The 15,121-nt window shown below is 38.6% G+C and overlaps 4 protein-coding genes across 6 annotated transcripts in view; 3 read left to right on the top strand and 1 right to left on the bottom strand.

The window, feature by feature from the left end:
- LOC133632307 (gastrula zinc finger protein XlCGF17.1-like) overlaps positions 1-15,121 on the top strand; it is a 607,858-nt gene that overhangs the window by 218,308 nt on the left and 374,429 nt on the right. The gene's annotated exons all lie outside the window — the stretch shown is intronic.
- Positions 1-15,121, top strand: part of LOC133632342 (oocyte zinc finger protein XlCOF6.1-like) — a 309,811-nt gene that overhangs the window by 153,052 nt on the left and 141,638 nt on the right.
- Positions 1-15,121, top strand: part of LOC133632323 (gastrula zinc finger protein XlCGF17.1-like) — a 293,261-nt gene that overhangs the window by 217,928 nt on the left and 60,212 nt on the right. The gene's annotated exons all lie outside the window — the stretch shown is intronic.
- On the bottom strand, positions 3,361-14,299 carry LOC133632322 (zinc finger protein OZF-like). Its single transcript, XM_062024698.1, has 2 exons — positions 14,009-14,299; positions 3,361-5,128 (listed from the first exon to the last, which is right to left on the bottom strand). Exons 1-2 carry the CDS (start codon positions 14,121-14,123, stop codon positions 3,849-3,851), a joined length of 1,395 nt encoding a protein of 464 aa, XP_061880682.1. The 5' UTR covers positions 14,124-14,299; the 3' UTR covers positions 3,361-3,848.

Here is a 15,121-nt window from a genome sequence, read left to right as displayed (position 1 = left end):
ATATATATATATATATATATTTATTTATTTATTTTATTTACATAAAAGAAATACTTGAATTATCTATCCATTAGATGGCAGTATTGTCCTGTTTAACTTCTCTGTTCATGATGAGTATATCATTTCGGCCACCGTGTTCAATGGAGAAGTCTGTTCTACATATTTACAGGCAACATACACCTTCCCCTTCAAACTGTCCTGGATGAACTGAAATTCTTGTTTCCATTCGTTTTGGAACTTGCAAGCGTATTTATATTGTGGGAAAGCGGACGTGAGAATAGGCTGTCCCCACTCAGTCTCAGGTCCGCATTGAGCTGGAGGGGGCGTGGCCTCCAGCTCCGGCTGAATACCGGGAGTTTGTCGGGAGAAAATCTCTGCCGGGAGGTTATCGGGAGAGGCGCTGAATACCGGGATTCTCCCGCTAAAAACGGGAGGGTTGGCAAGTATATGGGCTAGTCTGCCCTGCATGGCACACACTTTGCAGCTTGCAGTGAACAGAGGTGCCCTGTCTCAACGCAGCATTTCAGAAGCTCTGACTGACTGCTAGGCCACTTCAAGCACTCACCACTAGCTTGCAGCACATTTGTGTTACTCATACAAATACGTTAGAGCAGGGCAGATTGAGCCCAGTTTATAATTCCCTGTTATACAGTATGCCAGGAGGACTATTTTATTGTGTACGTTATGACTCTAGTATACTCTGGACTGAAGCTGTGTGCCTTCATTGTTTTTGTAGCTGTTGTTTTGAGGCATGTTTAAAAATTTTTTTAAAATAATGCACTTTGTGAAAGTCAAAGTATAGTACTTCCCATAGTTGTAGTGGGTATCAGGATTATCTCAAGGAGAGCATGTCCCAAATTCCAAGCTGCTGTTTTGAGGCATGTTAAAAAAAATAATGCACTTTGTGACTTCAATAATAAATATGGCAGTGCCATGTTGGCACTTTTTACCATAACTTGAGTTGATTCATTTAGGAAAACCTTGTTTAATGCATCCAGCGGGGCATCACAACAAAATGAGGCATAATCATGTGTTCATTCCACGACTGTATATATCGGTATCGATTGATAACGGAATCGGTAATTAAGAGTTAGACAATATCCGAATATTAGCAAAAAAGCCATTATTGGACAGAGCACACCTCTCTACCACTGGTGTGTGACATCATCGCTGCCTGTGCAATGCCTTTCTGCGCCGGTCTAAACGAACACTGTGATTAATCATCATTCATTTATGGTAACACAATATATTCTTTTTAGGACCCGTTTACACCAAGTAGGTTATCCAGGGTAAATCCCACCTAACCTTATCCTTGTACACACACACACAATGCCACCGTTTAAGACCCCTCCCCGCCTCCGTCAGCCGGCGTAACGAGACCTAATACGCACGCGCAGAATATGCACACGTCACAGTTTTAACTCCAGTGTTGCTTTGTGTGCAAATTCTTAAATGTAACTTATCTTAACAATATCCAGTGTTGTGGTATTTCAATTAACTGGAATCCAGTGTGCTTTGGGGCCCTATTGTAGTGAATCACACATTGGAAAGTTCTCTTCTCGTCCGAGAAGTGTTGTATCCCAAATAGCTGCAATCGCTTTCTCTTAAGGTATTCATGTATGATTTCCACAAGTGTCTGTACATGTAGAAGAAGGAGAAACACGGGCATGTCTGGATGACTCGCCTCCATATTTCCAGTGGTTAGCTCCGAGTTACGAAACCGCTTTATTATGAAGCTGGCTGTGGCGAGTTCTTTCTGACGTCACTTCCTGTGTGGGGCGTGTCTTTCTGGCGTCACTTCATCCCCGAACTCAGTTTCTAAACGATCAATGAGTCCATACAAAGCTAAGAGCCGGAGATTCATGAAATACAAGGCGCACTTACCCGTGTAAAAAAAAAGGTCAGAGGAAGGGATGTCACGGCCCGTACACACACCAGTGCGCAATCATCTGTGAGCTGCGCTGAGCGCACCTCCAAGAGTAACCCCGGCTGCTTTCCACTGCACTGATGAGAGGGACGCCTACTTAACCGCTACCAGAGATCCAGTGCCAGAACGTAGCGACCTGTACATCGTACTGTAAACTCGTCTCAAGCTCCCTAGTTGCCTTTTTCAAAGCCTGATCTCTGTGTTGTCCCTGCGTAATTGTCCTGTCCTTCCTCACCTCGCAGTTCCTTGTGTGCGTCCCTGAGTCAAGCTGTGTGTCTTGTGCTCCTGGATCTTCCCTGTCTTCCTCGTGCTTCCTGGTTCTCCACTCCTCGCTTGCCCCCGGACTACGACGATTCGCTCCTGCCTCACGACCACTCTTCCGCCCCCGGACAACCCTGCCTGTCTAGCCCTTGTCTGACAGCACCGCTCCTCTCAACACACCTCCAACATTTACAGTAAAACACATAGTCCGACACCCATTTCCTGTTGGTTACATACACATTATATTATATATAATATATAGTTATATAATATAATATATTCTAAAATATTATAATTATATATATATATATATATATATATATATATATATATATATATAAAATGTATATATAATTTATATATATATATATATATATATATATATATATATATATATATATATATATATATATATATATATATATATATATATATATATATATATACATACATATATATATTTCCTTTAATAAAGACTGTGTACCTCTTGCTTGGTATACTTACTCGCCCGGGAACAAACTATTTGCTTGCCTAACAGAATTGAAATTGTGACATCCAGTGGACACATTTAGAACAGCAGTTTCTGTCATATAAAAATGCAGCTGACTTTTACTCTTAATAAACTTATCTCACGGGCCGGATTGAACCTGTTATGCCCGAATGTCGAGGGAGGTGGGGGTTGGGTTGTGGGTGTTGGGGGTTAATTGTTCATATGTCTCTGATTTGCACATGAATCAGTTTGAGGGGTAAAATTTGGCACTTTTTGGGATTAATTAATTGAGAAGTTTATTGACATCTTAAAGAATTGAAACCATGTAATAATTTAAAGAGGCAAATTGATGGCACAAAAATGTTTCCATTGTGGTCCATTGTGGGAACTGTTACCCAGCATCACTTATGCGTCAACGTCAGTTTTGATACATCTCAACTTTGCAGTGAAAAAGGGTGTAGTGCAGGTTTTTGAGCGTGCACAAACTTGACACATGAGGCCCCAGGTCCCTGGACTGAAGAAGGAGTAACCAAGCACTTGAAGCATCATCTATCTCAGTGGTTCTCAACCTTTTTTCAGTGATGTACCCCCTGTGAACATTTTTTTAATTCAAGTACCCCCTAATCAGAGCAAAGCATTTTTGGTTGAAAAAAAAGAGATAAAGAAGTAAAATACAGCACTATGTCATCAGTTTCTGATTTATTAAATTGTATAACACTGCAAAATATTGCTCATTTGTTGTGGTCTTTCTTGAACTATTTGGAAAAATAGATATACAAATAACTAAACTTGTTCAAAATTAAACAAGTGATTCAATTATAAATAAAGATTTCTTCACATAGAAGTAATCATCATTTAAAGTGCCTTCTTTGGGGATTGTAATAGAGATCCATCTGGATTCATGAACTTACTTCTAAACATTTCTTCACAAAAAATAAATCTTTAACATCAATATTTATGGAAAATGTCCACAAAAAATCTAGCTGTCAACACTGAATATTGCATTGATACAGAGAAGACATGGGGTCATGAGTGGATAAGATTATGCTCCAAATAATCCAAGTTTGTATGAATACCTCAGATATTTGTGAAAGAAGCAGTGAGGAGGTCCTGGGTAGGGTGGATGTCACCACATATGAGCAACATACCACAAACTAAACAGCTAATTGGTTATTTTCCCTTGTGTGTTTTTATGTGTTTAACTGCATCTGCATTATGTGTGAACCTTTTACAGCACACTGAACAACTAAATGGTTTTCCTCCAGCGTGTGTTCTCATGTGTCGACACAAAGAGTTGTTATGAGGAAAGCTTTTGCCACAAACTGAACAGTGAAAGTTTTTTTCTTCTGTGTGTGTTCTCATGTGTTGAGTCAAAGAGCCATTTTGAGAAAAGCTGTTGCCACAAACTGAACAATTAAATGGTTTTTCTCCTGTGTGTGTTCTCATGTGTTGAGTCAAAGAGCTATTTTGAGAAAAACTTTTGTCACAAACTGAACAATTAAATGGTTTTTCACCTGTGTGTGTTGTCATGTGTTTAGTCAAATCGCTATTTTGAGAAAAGCTTCTACCACAAACTGAACAATTAAATGGTTTTTCACCTGTGTGTGTTCTCATGTGTTGAGTCAAAGAGCTATTTTGAGAAAAGCTGTTGCCACAAACTGAACAATTAAATGTTTTTTCTCCAGTGTGTGTTCTCATGTGTCGAGTCAAATGGTTATTTTGAGAAAAGCTTTTGCCACAAACTGAACAATTAAATGTTTTTTCACCTGTGTGTGTTCTCATGTGTCGAGTCAAGAGAAAATTTCGAGAAAATACTTTGCCACAAACTGAACAATTAAATGTTTTTTCACCTGTGTGTGTTCTCATGTGTTGAGTCAAATGGCTATTTCGAGAAAAACCTACGCCGCAAACTGAACACTTAAATATTTTTTCTCCTGTGTGTGTTCTCATGTGTTCAGTCAAACCATAATTTCGAAAAAAGCTTTTGCCACAAACTGAACAATTAAATGGTTTTTCACCTATGTGTGTTCTCATGTGTCGAGTCAAACTGCTCTTTTTAGTAAAACTTTCAGCACAAACTGAGCAGCTCAAACATGTTTTACCAGAGTGTTTGTTGTCAGTGTGAGTCCTCATATCACCTTCACAGTCTGTATCGCTGCTCAAAGGTTCTTCAACCTCATCTTCAGCCTCCCTATCTGATAGTGGAGCTAAGAGGTTGTCTACTTGTGGTTTCTCTTCATCATCTTCAGTCTTCACAGAGAGAATACTCAGTGGAAACTTGGTGTAATCAGCTTCCTCTCGTCCTAGAAGACACTCTCCCTCCTGAGTGATGCAGAGTTCCTCCTCTTCCTTTTTAATGCAGGGTGGTTGTGGAGTCTCCTGCTTCAAAGTGGAGCTCCCCCCTAACTGAGGGGAAACTTCTTCTGGATTACCGATCAGCTGCTGGACGTCTGCAAGACACAAACAACAAAAACACACTTTCTTCTATGTACTGTATGTGTGTGTAGTAGGGTTGTACAGTATACTGCTACTAATAAAGTATCGTGGTACTAATCAATTGAAATCGGTACTATACCACCTTTGAAAAGTACCGGTACCGTTCTTTCATCTGAATGCCGCTGTGAGGCGGTGACTACAGAGCCGAGGCGCATGATGTTGAGTGTGTCAAAACGCACACACAAAGTGCATACAAGCAATAACATGGTGGAGAGGAAGAAAGGCAACAAAGGACAATTCTACAGGTTAATAAAGAGGGTGCGTGAAGTGCAATATGGGATCACAGACTGTGGCGATGTCTGAACTAAATGGCAAGATGGATCACATCATAGAGAGGCTTGCTGGATTGGAAAAACATGGATTGAGAGCTGGCATGGACTATTAGAGAAGACAGGCCATGAAAATGTCTGCTCGCTTGGAAAACAACATTCCTAATCTACAATCTGACTCCCTCGCATGACTTTGACGCTGCTCAAAAACAGAAGAAAAGCTGTTGGGAAACATCCCCGAAGGACACCTCAGCGAGGGACGCTCTGACTACCCTCCCTCCCTCCTCAACAACACTTAGGAGTTGAACTTTGCCTGCACTGCCTGCAGGGCGACCCCGGGCCTATAGACACAACAACAACTCACCCTGAACGATGGACACACACACACACACACACACACACACACACACATACACATGCACATGCACACACCCATCAGTGATCCTTTTTCTGTCTCCCTGTAATGTTTTGTCTGATCTTGAATGGGATTGGGGGATCAATAAAGTACTATCAAAATCTAATCTAATCTAATCTTACTCACGTCACTCACCCCACATACTGCCACTCTTAAAGGTGCACACACACATACACTACTCTCACAACAGCTGCTTTAAAACACGCCTTGCCAAATGTGGTGATTAGTATTACCACCTTTGCTTCAGACTTAGGTCAACATTTAAATAATAAGCATTCAGATCTGCACAAGGAGTTTAAATAGTGACAGGTATAATGTAGTTGTTACACCTGTCCTGCTGCTCTCTCTTTACTCGCCCGCTCACTCACTGACGTCACTCAGACAACACGTTGACTTTCTCACAAACACACATACTACTCTCATAAGTTAACCAGCTCCCCTGCTGTGCACATGTACAAAACCCAAAAGCAGTGAAGTTGTCACGTTGTGTAAATGGTAAATAAAAAGAGAATACAATGATTTGCAAATCCTTTTCAACTTATATTCAATTGAATAGACTGCAAAGACAAGATATTTAATGTCCGAACTGAGAAACATTTTTTTTTGCAAATAATCATTAAATCAGAATTTAATGGCAGCAACACATTGCAAAAATGTTGCCACGCTGTTGTAACACGTGGCTTGGCATTGTCTTGCTGAAATAAGCAGGGGCGTCCATGATAACGTTGCTTGGATGGCAACACATGTTGTTCCAAAACCTGTATGTACCTTTCAGCATTAATGGTGCCTTCACAGATGTGTAAGTTACCCATGTCTTGGGCACTAATACACCCCCATACCATCACAGATGCTGGCTTTTCAACTTTGCGCCAAGAACAATCCGGATGGTTCTTTTCCTCTTTGTTCGACATCCACAGTTTCCAAAACCAGTTTGAAATGTGGACTCGTCAAGAACACAGAACACTTATACACTTTGCATCAGTCCATCTTAGATGAGCTCGGACCCAGCGAAGCCGGCGGCGTTTCTGGGTGTTGTTGATAAATGGCTTTTGCTGTGTTTGTGGGTGTTGTTGATAAATGGCTTTTGCTGTGCATAGTACAGTATTAACTTGCACTTCAGTGTTTCCCACACATTCATTTATTTGTGGCGGCCCGCCACGAAAGAATTACATCCGCCACAAATAAAAAATAAAAAAAATAAAAAATTATTATTATTATTATTTTTTATTTTTTTTGTCCTGTACAGCTTCTCAGGCAAATCATATAGTTGATGTAGATGCCCATATAGGCTGTTCAGATTTACTTTACAAAAGAGAAGTGTAGGATACTTCTCTTGTTGCCTTATTTGTATTTGACCACTACTGTTTTCTGTTTATTCGTTACTGACTGTGGCAGGACACCTCTGCCTCTGTTTCACTTTATGTTGCTGGTAAATAATATGGTTGTAGTAGTAGGCTATAGTTAAATTATTTAGTATGCACTAATTAAAGGGGCAGAGCTTTAAGAGACATTTTAGCTTTTATATTTGATAAGATACATTTTTTGTAAGAACCACAATTAATAAATATATTTCAGTGAATAACTTATTGTTCAAATCTGTATATAAATATGTACATAAAGTGTTGTAATTATATTGTAAAATGGATGGATGGATGGATGGACGTTTAAAACAAAACTGTTATTATTAATTAGTAAGTATACATTTTTTTAGCCTTTTTAGAGAAGATCATATCAGTGTAGTAAATTATGCAAATTACTCGATGATGTCATAGTGACCACGCCCATAGCCACGCCCCCACGTGTATCTTGGCAGTTTATGGGAAACACTGCACTTACAGACTGTACTTACAACTGCAGTTACTGGCAGTGGTATTCTGAAGTGTTCCTGAGCCCATGTGGTGATATCCTTTACACACTGATGTCAGTTTTTGATGCAATAACGCCTGAAGGATCCAAGGTCACGGGCACTCAATGTTACGTGCAGTGATTTCTCCAGATTCTCTGAACCTTTTGATGATATTGTCGACCTTAGATGGTGAACAATTTGCTCACATATTTGTTGTCAAAGTGGTGACCCTCCCCCCATCCTTGTTTGTGAATGACTGAGCATTTCATGGAAGCTGCTTTTGTACCCAATCATGGCACCCACCTGTTCCCAATTAGCCTGTTCAACTGTGGGATTTGTTTGCCACTTGTGCCAACTTTTTTGAAACATGTTGCAGGCATCAAACTCCAAATGAGCTAATATTTGCAAAAAATAACAAAGTTTTCCAGTTTGAAGGTTAAATATCTTGTCTTTGCAGTCTATTCAATTGAATATAGATTGAAAGGGATTTGCAAATCATTGTATTCTCTTTTTATTTACCATTTACACATCGTGCCAACTTCACTGCTTTTGGGGTTAGTAGATACGTAGACGCGCACACAGCTGCTTGGCTTGATGCCAAATATTAGCACAGTTAAAACTGCCCAATTAGCAGTCAACTAATGCAAGTGAAATGACTACATTTTGTAACAAATTTGTCAGAAAGTGTTTTAGTCTTATCTTATTCTGACGCAGTTTTGAGATGTTAGATTTCCTGTGCTCTTAATTTGGCGCTATAGTCTGAGACGTCATTTCCTGTTTGTAGCATTTCTGCGTAATATGGGCTCTTGGGTGATTGTGTAAACAGCATTGTGTAAGCGTTCCTGACTCAAATGTAAGTATACGTCGAATATAGCACGGTTATTAATGCTAAAATGCCTATAATATGTTAGATGTAGCCTTAACCGAGTGTTTGTTTGCAACAATGTTTCTGCTTGATGATATAATTCGCCAGCTCAACTTTCGCCCTGTTAATACATCTTGTTACACAGTAGTTACCCTATCCTACCACTAGAGGGCGACACAGACCACGTTTAAATCACTGTCTAAATCAACAGTGCTTATTCTCCATTCATCTCTAATGGACTGCTTTAATAGTCCATGTACATTTGTTTGTATATTTGTTTTATAACACATTGTAGAGTACATTATGTTATATATAATATTATACATATCCTGTTGTATTATTGCATATTATATAGCCTAAATGTATCCTAATCATTATTTGTATGTGTTCCCTTTAGACGACACACACACCTATACTACAATTGTTCAACTTCATCATTAAAGAGTGCCTGAAAGCCTCTCTGTGCCCTACTCTCTGACCGGAGTCCTTGTCCTAAGAAGATACCAGACCAGCATTCCGCATCAAGAGTAACCTACTCTATCACAAAATTCCTACCATTTGTGTTTTGTCTTTAATAAATGTGTTTTACCTGCTACATGGCTTATCTGTGTACATGTATTCATTGTTCTGATTTTAGTACTTCATTAATAATTGTATTTTTCTTACAGCACAGACCAGGACTGGCAACCATAAATGAAGAATAACTTTATATAATGTCAGTAAAACTTTCTGTTCTATTCTAATCTAATCCTTGATTATAGCAGACTATATGTAATACGGAAAATTGTAAATTGTTCTTTGAGTGCAATAAGAAAAGCCCAAAGTGTTTAATGCCTTTTAATTTATATTTTAACCTTGTAAAATTGTTCTTTGACTGTGAGTGTTTAATGTAGTGTAAGATTTTCTGTTAAAATTAAGCCAATATTGACATTTTTCGTAGTTCCTTTTATTTAGAAAAGTATCTATACATTTAGTACCGGTACTAAATTATTGGTATGGGGACAACCCTAGTGTGTAGTGTTTCATGGCCATTCATTTAGTGCCTTGCCAGAATGATGGATCAATGTTTACATGACTTGTCATAGACTCAGAAAAGTTCAGCTAGAATCACAGAAAGTAGAAAACATCTGCTGCGATGGACATTAGGATACTACAAACTAACAGTGGGGAAAAAGTCAATTTTGAAATACATCGCAAAACTAAAAAAGATAATATCTATCTCAAAGAAGTCTGTAGTTAAGATATAGAGAACTTTTTTAGATATTAAATGCAATAAATGTGATCCACTTCCTGTACAACTGCAATGATCATTTTATTTACTTTGTTTTTGACACAGTTTGTCCAATAAATAATAACTGTCATCAAGTACACATTTATACAACATTAATTTTAAGTAGTTTTTTGAAATTTTCAGTGACTTTGTAAAAATGGCAGTAAAACTCCATGTCACAATATTGCAATAGACTATTGTATCGTGACTCAAGTACCGTGATACATAGTTTATCATGAAGTCCTTTCCAATACCTCGTCTAGGGCTGGACAATTATGGCAAAACATAATAATCACAATTATTTTGGAATCACGATAAATAACTAAATTATTTATTAATTTGAAAACGTAAAAACAGCATCACCAAAACTCAATTTTAAATATAATCTAAAAGAACAACCAAATGTACATTAGTAACAAATAAATAACATGTAAAATAAAAATCATAGTAACAATAAATTAAAATGACTATAGCAATATGAAAAACAAATCTAATTCAGGTTCTCTGTTAAAATTTTTCTGAATTCCTTTTCTTGAATATTCGTGTCACACCCTGGTGAAAGTTGTCTTTCCGAATTTGGGGCTTTGTTTAATTTCAGGCACATTTTTAACATAAACTATCTGTTATTAAAACATATCATACCATACCACCACCAAAGTAATTCAATACAACTTTTTTAGAAAAACAAAAAGATAAGAACTAGAAATAAATACAAATATTTAAAGAGGCTCAGATGTTTGTAACTTAGACTTATTTTTATTGTCATTCAAATTTGAACTTTACAGTATAACAAAAACACTACCAGCTATCTTATTTTACCATTAGTGTTTGAACAAAGCATATTTTTTTTAATTTTCTTGTTCTTTATTACCAGTGTTGGGTTAGTTACTGAAAACCAGTAACTAGTTACAGTTACTAGTTACTTTATTTCAAAAGTAACTCAGTTACTAACTCAGTTAGTTACACCAAAAAGTAATGCGTTACTGTGAAAAGTAACTATTTAGTTACTTCTTTTTTTCTTCTTTTTTTTTAAGGCTTAAAGGCCTACTGAAAGCCACTACTAGCGACCACGCAGTCTGATAGTTTATATATCAATGATGAAATCTTAACATTGCAACACATGCCAATACGGCCGGGTTAACTTATAAAGTGACATTTTAAATTTCCCGTTAAACTTCCGGTTTAAAACGTCTATGTATGATGACGTATGCGTGTGACGTCAATCGTTGAAGTGGAAGTATTGGTACACCATTGAATCCTATTCAAAAAGCTCTGTTTTCATCTCAAAATTCTACAGTATTCTGGACATCTGTGTTGGTGAATCTTTTGCAATTTGTTTAATGAACAATGAAGACTGCAAAGAAGAAAGTTGTAGGTGGGATCGGTGTATTAGCGGCTGGCTGTAGCAACACAACCAGGAGGACTTTGACTTGGATAGCAGACGCGCTAGCCGACGCTAGCCGCCGACCGCACGGATGATCGGGTGAAGTCCTTCGTCCTTCCATCGATCGCTGGAACGCAGGTGAGCACGGGTGTTGATGAGCAGATTAGGGCTGGCTCGCGTAGGTGGAGGGCTAATGTTTTTATCATAGCTCTGTGAGGTCCCGTTGCTAAGTTAGCTTCAATGGCGTCATTAGCAACAGCATTGTTAAGCTTCGCCAAGCTGGAAAGCATTAACCGAGTAGTTACAGGTCTATGGTTTAATAGTATTGTTGATCTTCTGTCTATCCTTCCAGTCAGGGGTTTATTTATTTTGTTTCTATCTGCATTTGAGCCCGATGCTATCACGTTAGCTCCGTAGCTAAAGAGCTTCGCCGATGTATTGTCGTGGAGATGAAAGTCACTGTGAATGTCCATTTCGCGTTCTCGACTCTCATTTTCAAGAGGATATAGTATCCGAGGTGGTTTAAAATACAAATCCGTGATCCACAATAGAAAAAAGAGAAAGTGTGGACTCCAATGAGCCAGCTTGTACCTAAGTTACGGTCAGAGCGGAAAAAGATACGTCCTGCACTGCACTGTAGTCCTTCACTCTCACTTTCCTCATCCACGAATCTTTCATCCTCGCTCAAATTAATGGGGTAATCGTCGCTTTCTCGGTCCGAATCTCTCTCGCTGCTGGTGTAAACAATGGGGAAATGTGAGGAGTCCTTCCTCCGGTGACGTCACGCTACTTCCGGTACAGGCAGGGATTTGTTTTATCAGCGACCAAAAGTTGCAAACTTTATCATCGTTGATGTTCTCTACTAAATCCTTTCAGCAAAAATATGTCAATATCGCGAAATGATCAAGTATGACACATAGAATGGATCTGCTATCCCCATTTAAATAAATAAAAATAATTTCAGTAGGCCTTTAATGCCCTTTTAGCCTTCATGTCAGTACTGTTATTGCACCAGAGAATAATACAATCTGTTGATCAACTTGACATGCATTTGCATCACTGAACTCTGCTAAGCAATGTGGTCTACATACAACACACAAACAATGTGGTCTACATACAACACACAAACAATGTGGTCTACATACAACACACAAACAATGTGGTCTACATACAACACACAAACAATGTGGTCTACATACAACACACAAACAATGTGCTCTACATACAACACACAAACAATGTGCTCTACATACAACACACAAACAATGTGCTCTACATACAACACACAAACAATGTGGTCTACATACAACACACAAACAATGTGGTCTACATACAACACACAAACAATGTGGTCTACATACAACACACAAACAATGTGGTCTACATACAACACACAAACAATGTGGTCTACATACAACACACAAACAATGTGCTCTACATACAACACACAAACAATGTGGTCTACATACAACACACAAACAATGTGGTCTACATACAACACACAAACAATGTGCTCTACATACAACACACAAAGACAAAGATATGTTTCAAAGGGCCAATTTATTTCAGGCCAGAACAAATTGACAACACTATTTTAAATAGCTGCAACATAACATACATAAGTAACAAACAGCATAATAACAACATAGCTGTAAACCTGGCTTCCCCCAAGGAAGGCACACATGACATACACAAAGTCACTGCTGCTGCTCACTGCTCCCCTCACCTCCCAGGGGGTGAACAAGGGGATTGGTCAAAAGCAGAGAATCACTTCGCCACACCTAGTGTGTGTGTGACAATCATTGGCACCTTAACTTTAAGTAGATGGGGTCTTTGATCCAAGACACAACTTACATTTAACTAAAATGTTATTTTCTTTGTGCTCGACAAAAGAAAAGTAGCGAGAATGTCTCCATGCTAGGAACTTCTGGCTTCGCCATGACGTCTTTTTAGTTGTTATGAGAGTAGCGTATGTGTGTGTGGCCCTTTGAGATATGACAGCATGTGAGGTGAGTGACGTCAGTGAGTGAGTGGGCGAGAGAAGTGAGGGAGCGGCGTGCAAGACACCAATAAAGTCACAAAGTTGCAACAAACCGCCGGCCTCGTCATTCACCCTCAGCTGTAAAGACCCGCTGCCGGGTAAAGTGAAGGTTGTTAGCCCCGAAGTACTTAGGCCCTGGAGGAACGTCTCCCCTGCGCTCCTCAACTACGGTCTGGGAGTCCCCCGGGAGTCCCCCCAACCCCACCCACACAAAGCACGCCTTTTCTTTTCCTTGTGACACAGAAGGACGACACCGCAGCGCTCCAATAAAACACACTCAGATCTTCTGTTTCTAGGCGATACTACATACAAAAAAACGTAAAATAACGCATCATGTAGTAACAGTAAATGAGTTACTGAATATAAAAAAGTAACGCATTAGATTACTAGTTTAGTGAGTTTCGGCGGTAACTAGTAATCTAACACTGTCCCAACACTGTTTATGACCTCCAATCCTCTGCACGTTGATGTAGACATGTGGTCCAGTCTTCTCTTCACATCTCTTACTCTTCCCCAACATCTCTTCTTTCACATCATTATTTTCTTTACACAAGCGCTTGTTTTGCTCTTCCACTTTCTTCATTTGACTTTTGCATTCTTTCATCTCCTCTGATGTGAACTCCACTGCCTTCTTCAAGCTAACAATCATGGCGGCTCTTTCTTTACATTCTTCAACAAAGCCAGCTAATTTCGATTTTAAGGGCTTGAAATAGTTTTCAAATAACAAAACTTCAAGTCACTCACCTTCATCTTTCGTCTTTATCTCCGTTGGTGATTTGCTGGAAGTTGGTGGCGCTGATTCTCTTTCATGTTCTCTTTTAGCGGACGTCGCCATCTTAGCATAGCAGTAGTCGTCCATCTTCTATCACGTCTTCAATCTTCACTTCAGATATCGCTCCAAACTCAATGCACGTTTCGTGGCTTTGGAAAATACCAATTAAAATATTTTTTTGCTATATTTGCAGTGAATCATATGACTTTAAGATCGTGAATTCGAAGAATCTCCGAACAACCATAGCCTGCGGTCTTCGTCTTTTTGCTTGGCTTCAAGTACATTTGCGCATGCGCTAGAAGTCAGCAACTTCCGTTTCCTACGCCACAAAAATTGTTTTTCAAAATAAAGACAATTTAATCTTGTTTTAAAACAATGGTTGGCAAAAGTATCTAACATTAAATAATGGACAACAACTCTTTGAAAATAAAAAAAAATATATATATATATATATATACAAGCACGTGCACAGACTTTTTCCATGGCTGTTGTTCAAACCAGAAAAAGGGCAAACATCCTACATTTTAATTACTACAAGAAACACAAATATTTTTCAACTACTTAGTTGTTTTAGTTAAAAACCTTTATAAAGTCAAATGATTACTCTGAATAAAGAAGAAAAGCACTAAGAGTGTAGATCTCCACCAGGACCAATCCTATTGTTCACGTGCTACTAAATTGTGTGCCATCTCATGTGTATCGTGTGCTGCTATGACAATAAACTTCCATGAATCCTGTAAAACACCAGACAGTTAGTAATATGGTTTCACATAAAAATGTTGGTGAAACTGCTCATTTCTACCTAGCGATAGGTGGCTCTAACTGTAGTGCTAATCACTCACCAGCAGAAAGCCCTCATCACACTGCTAATCAATAACTACCATCTTAGGCACTTAACATCACTAATCGCCAGTTAACAGCTATCATGCTAAATGTCAACTATCTTACATGAAAACAAGACACATTAACGTCTTTCCCCATTACAAACATCATAACACAATCTAAACTTATATAAACACATTACTGTCTGAGCATATAAGATATTCAATTGTGTTACATCGCAATTTATTATATTGAAATTAGCC

This window comes from Entelurus aequoreus, linkage group LG17 (genome assembly GCF_033978785.1).
Source record: "Entelurus aequoreus isolate RoL-2023_Sb linkage group LG17, RoL_Eaeq_v1.1, whole genome shotgun sequence".
Lineage (NCBI taxonomy): Eukaryota > Metazoa > Chordata > Actinopteri > Syngnathiformes > Syngnathidae > Entelurus > Entelurus aequoreus.
The sequence above is the reverse complement of the archived record's forward strand: the minus strand, read 5'-3'. Positions and strand labels throughout refer to the sequence as shown.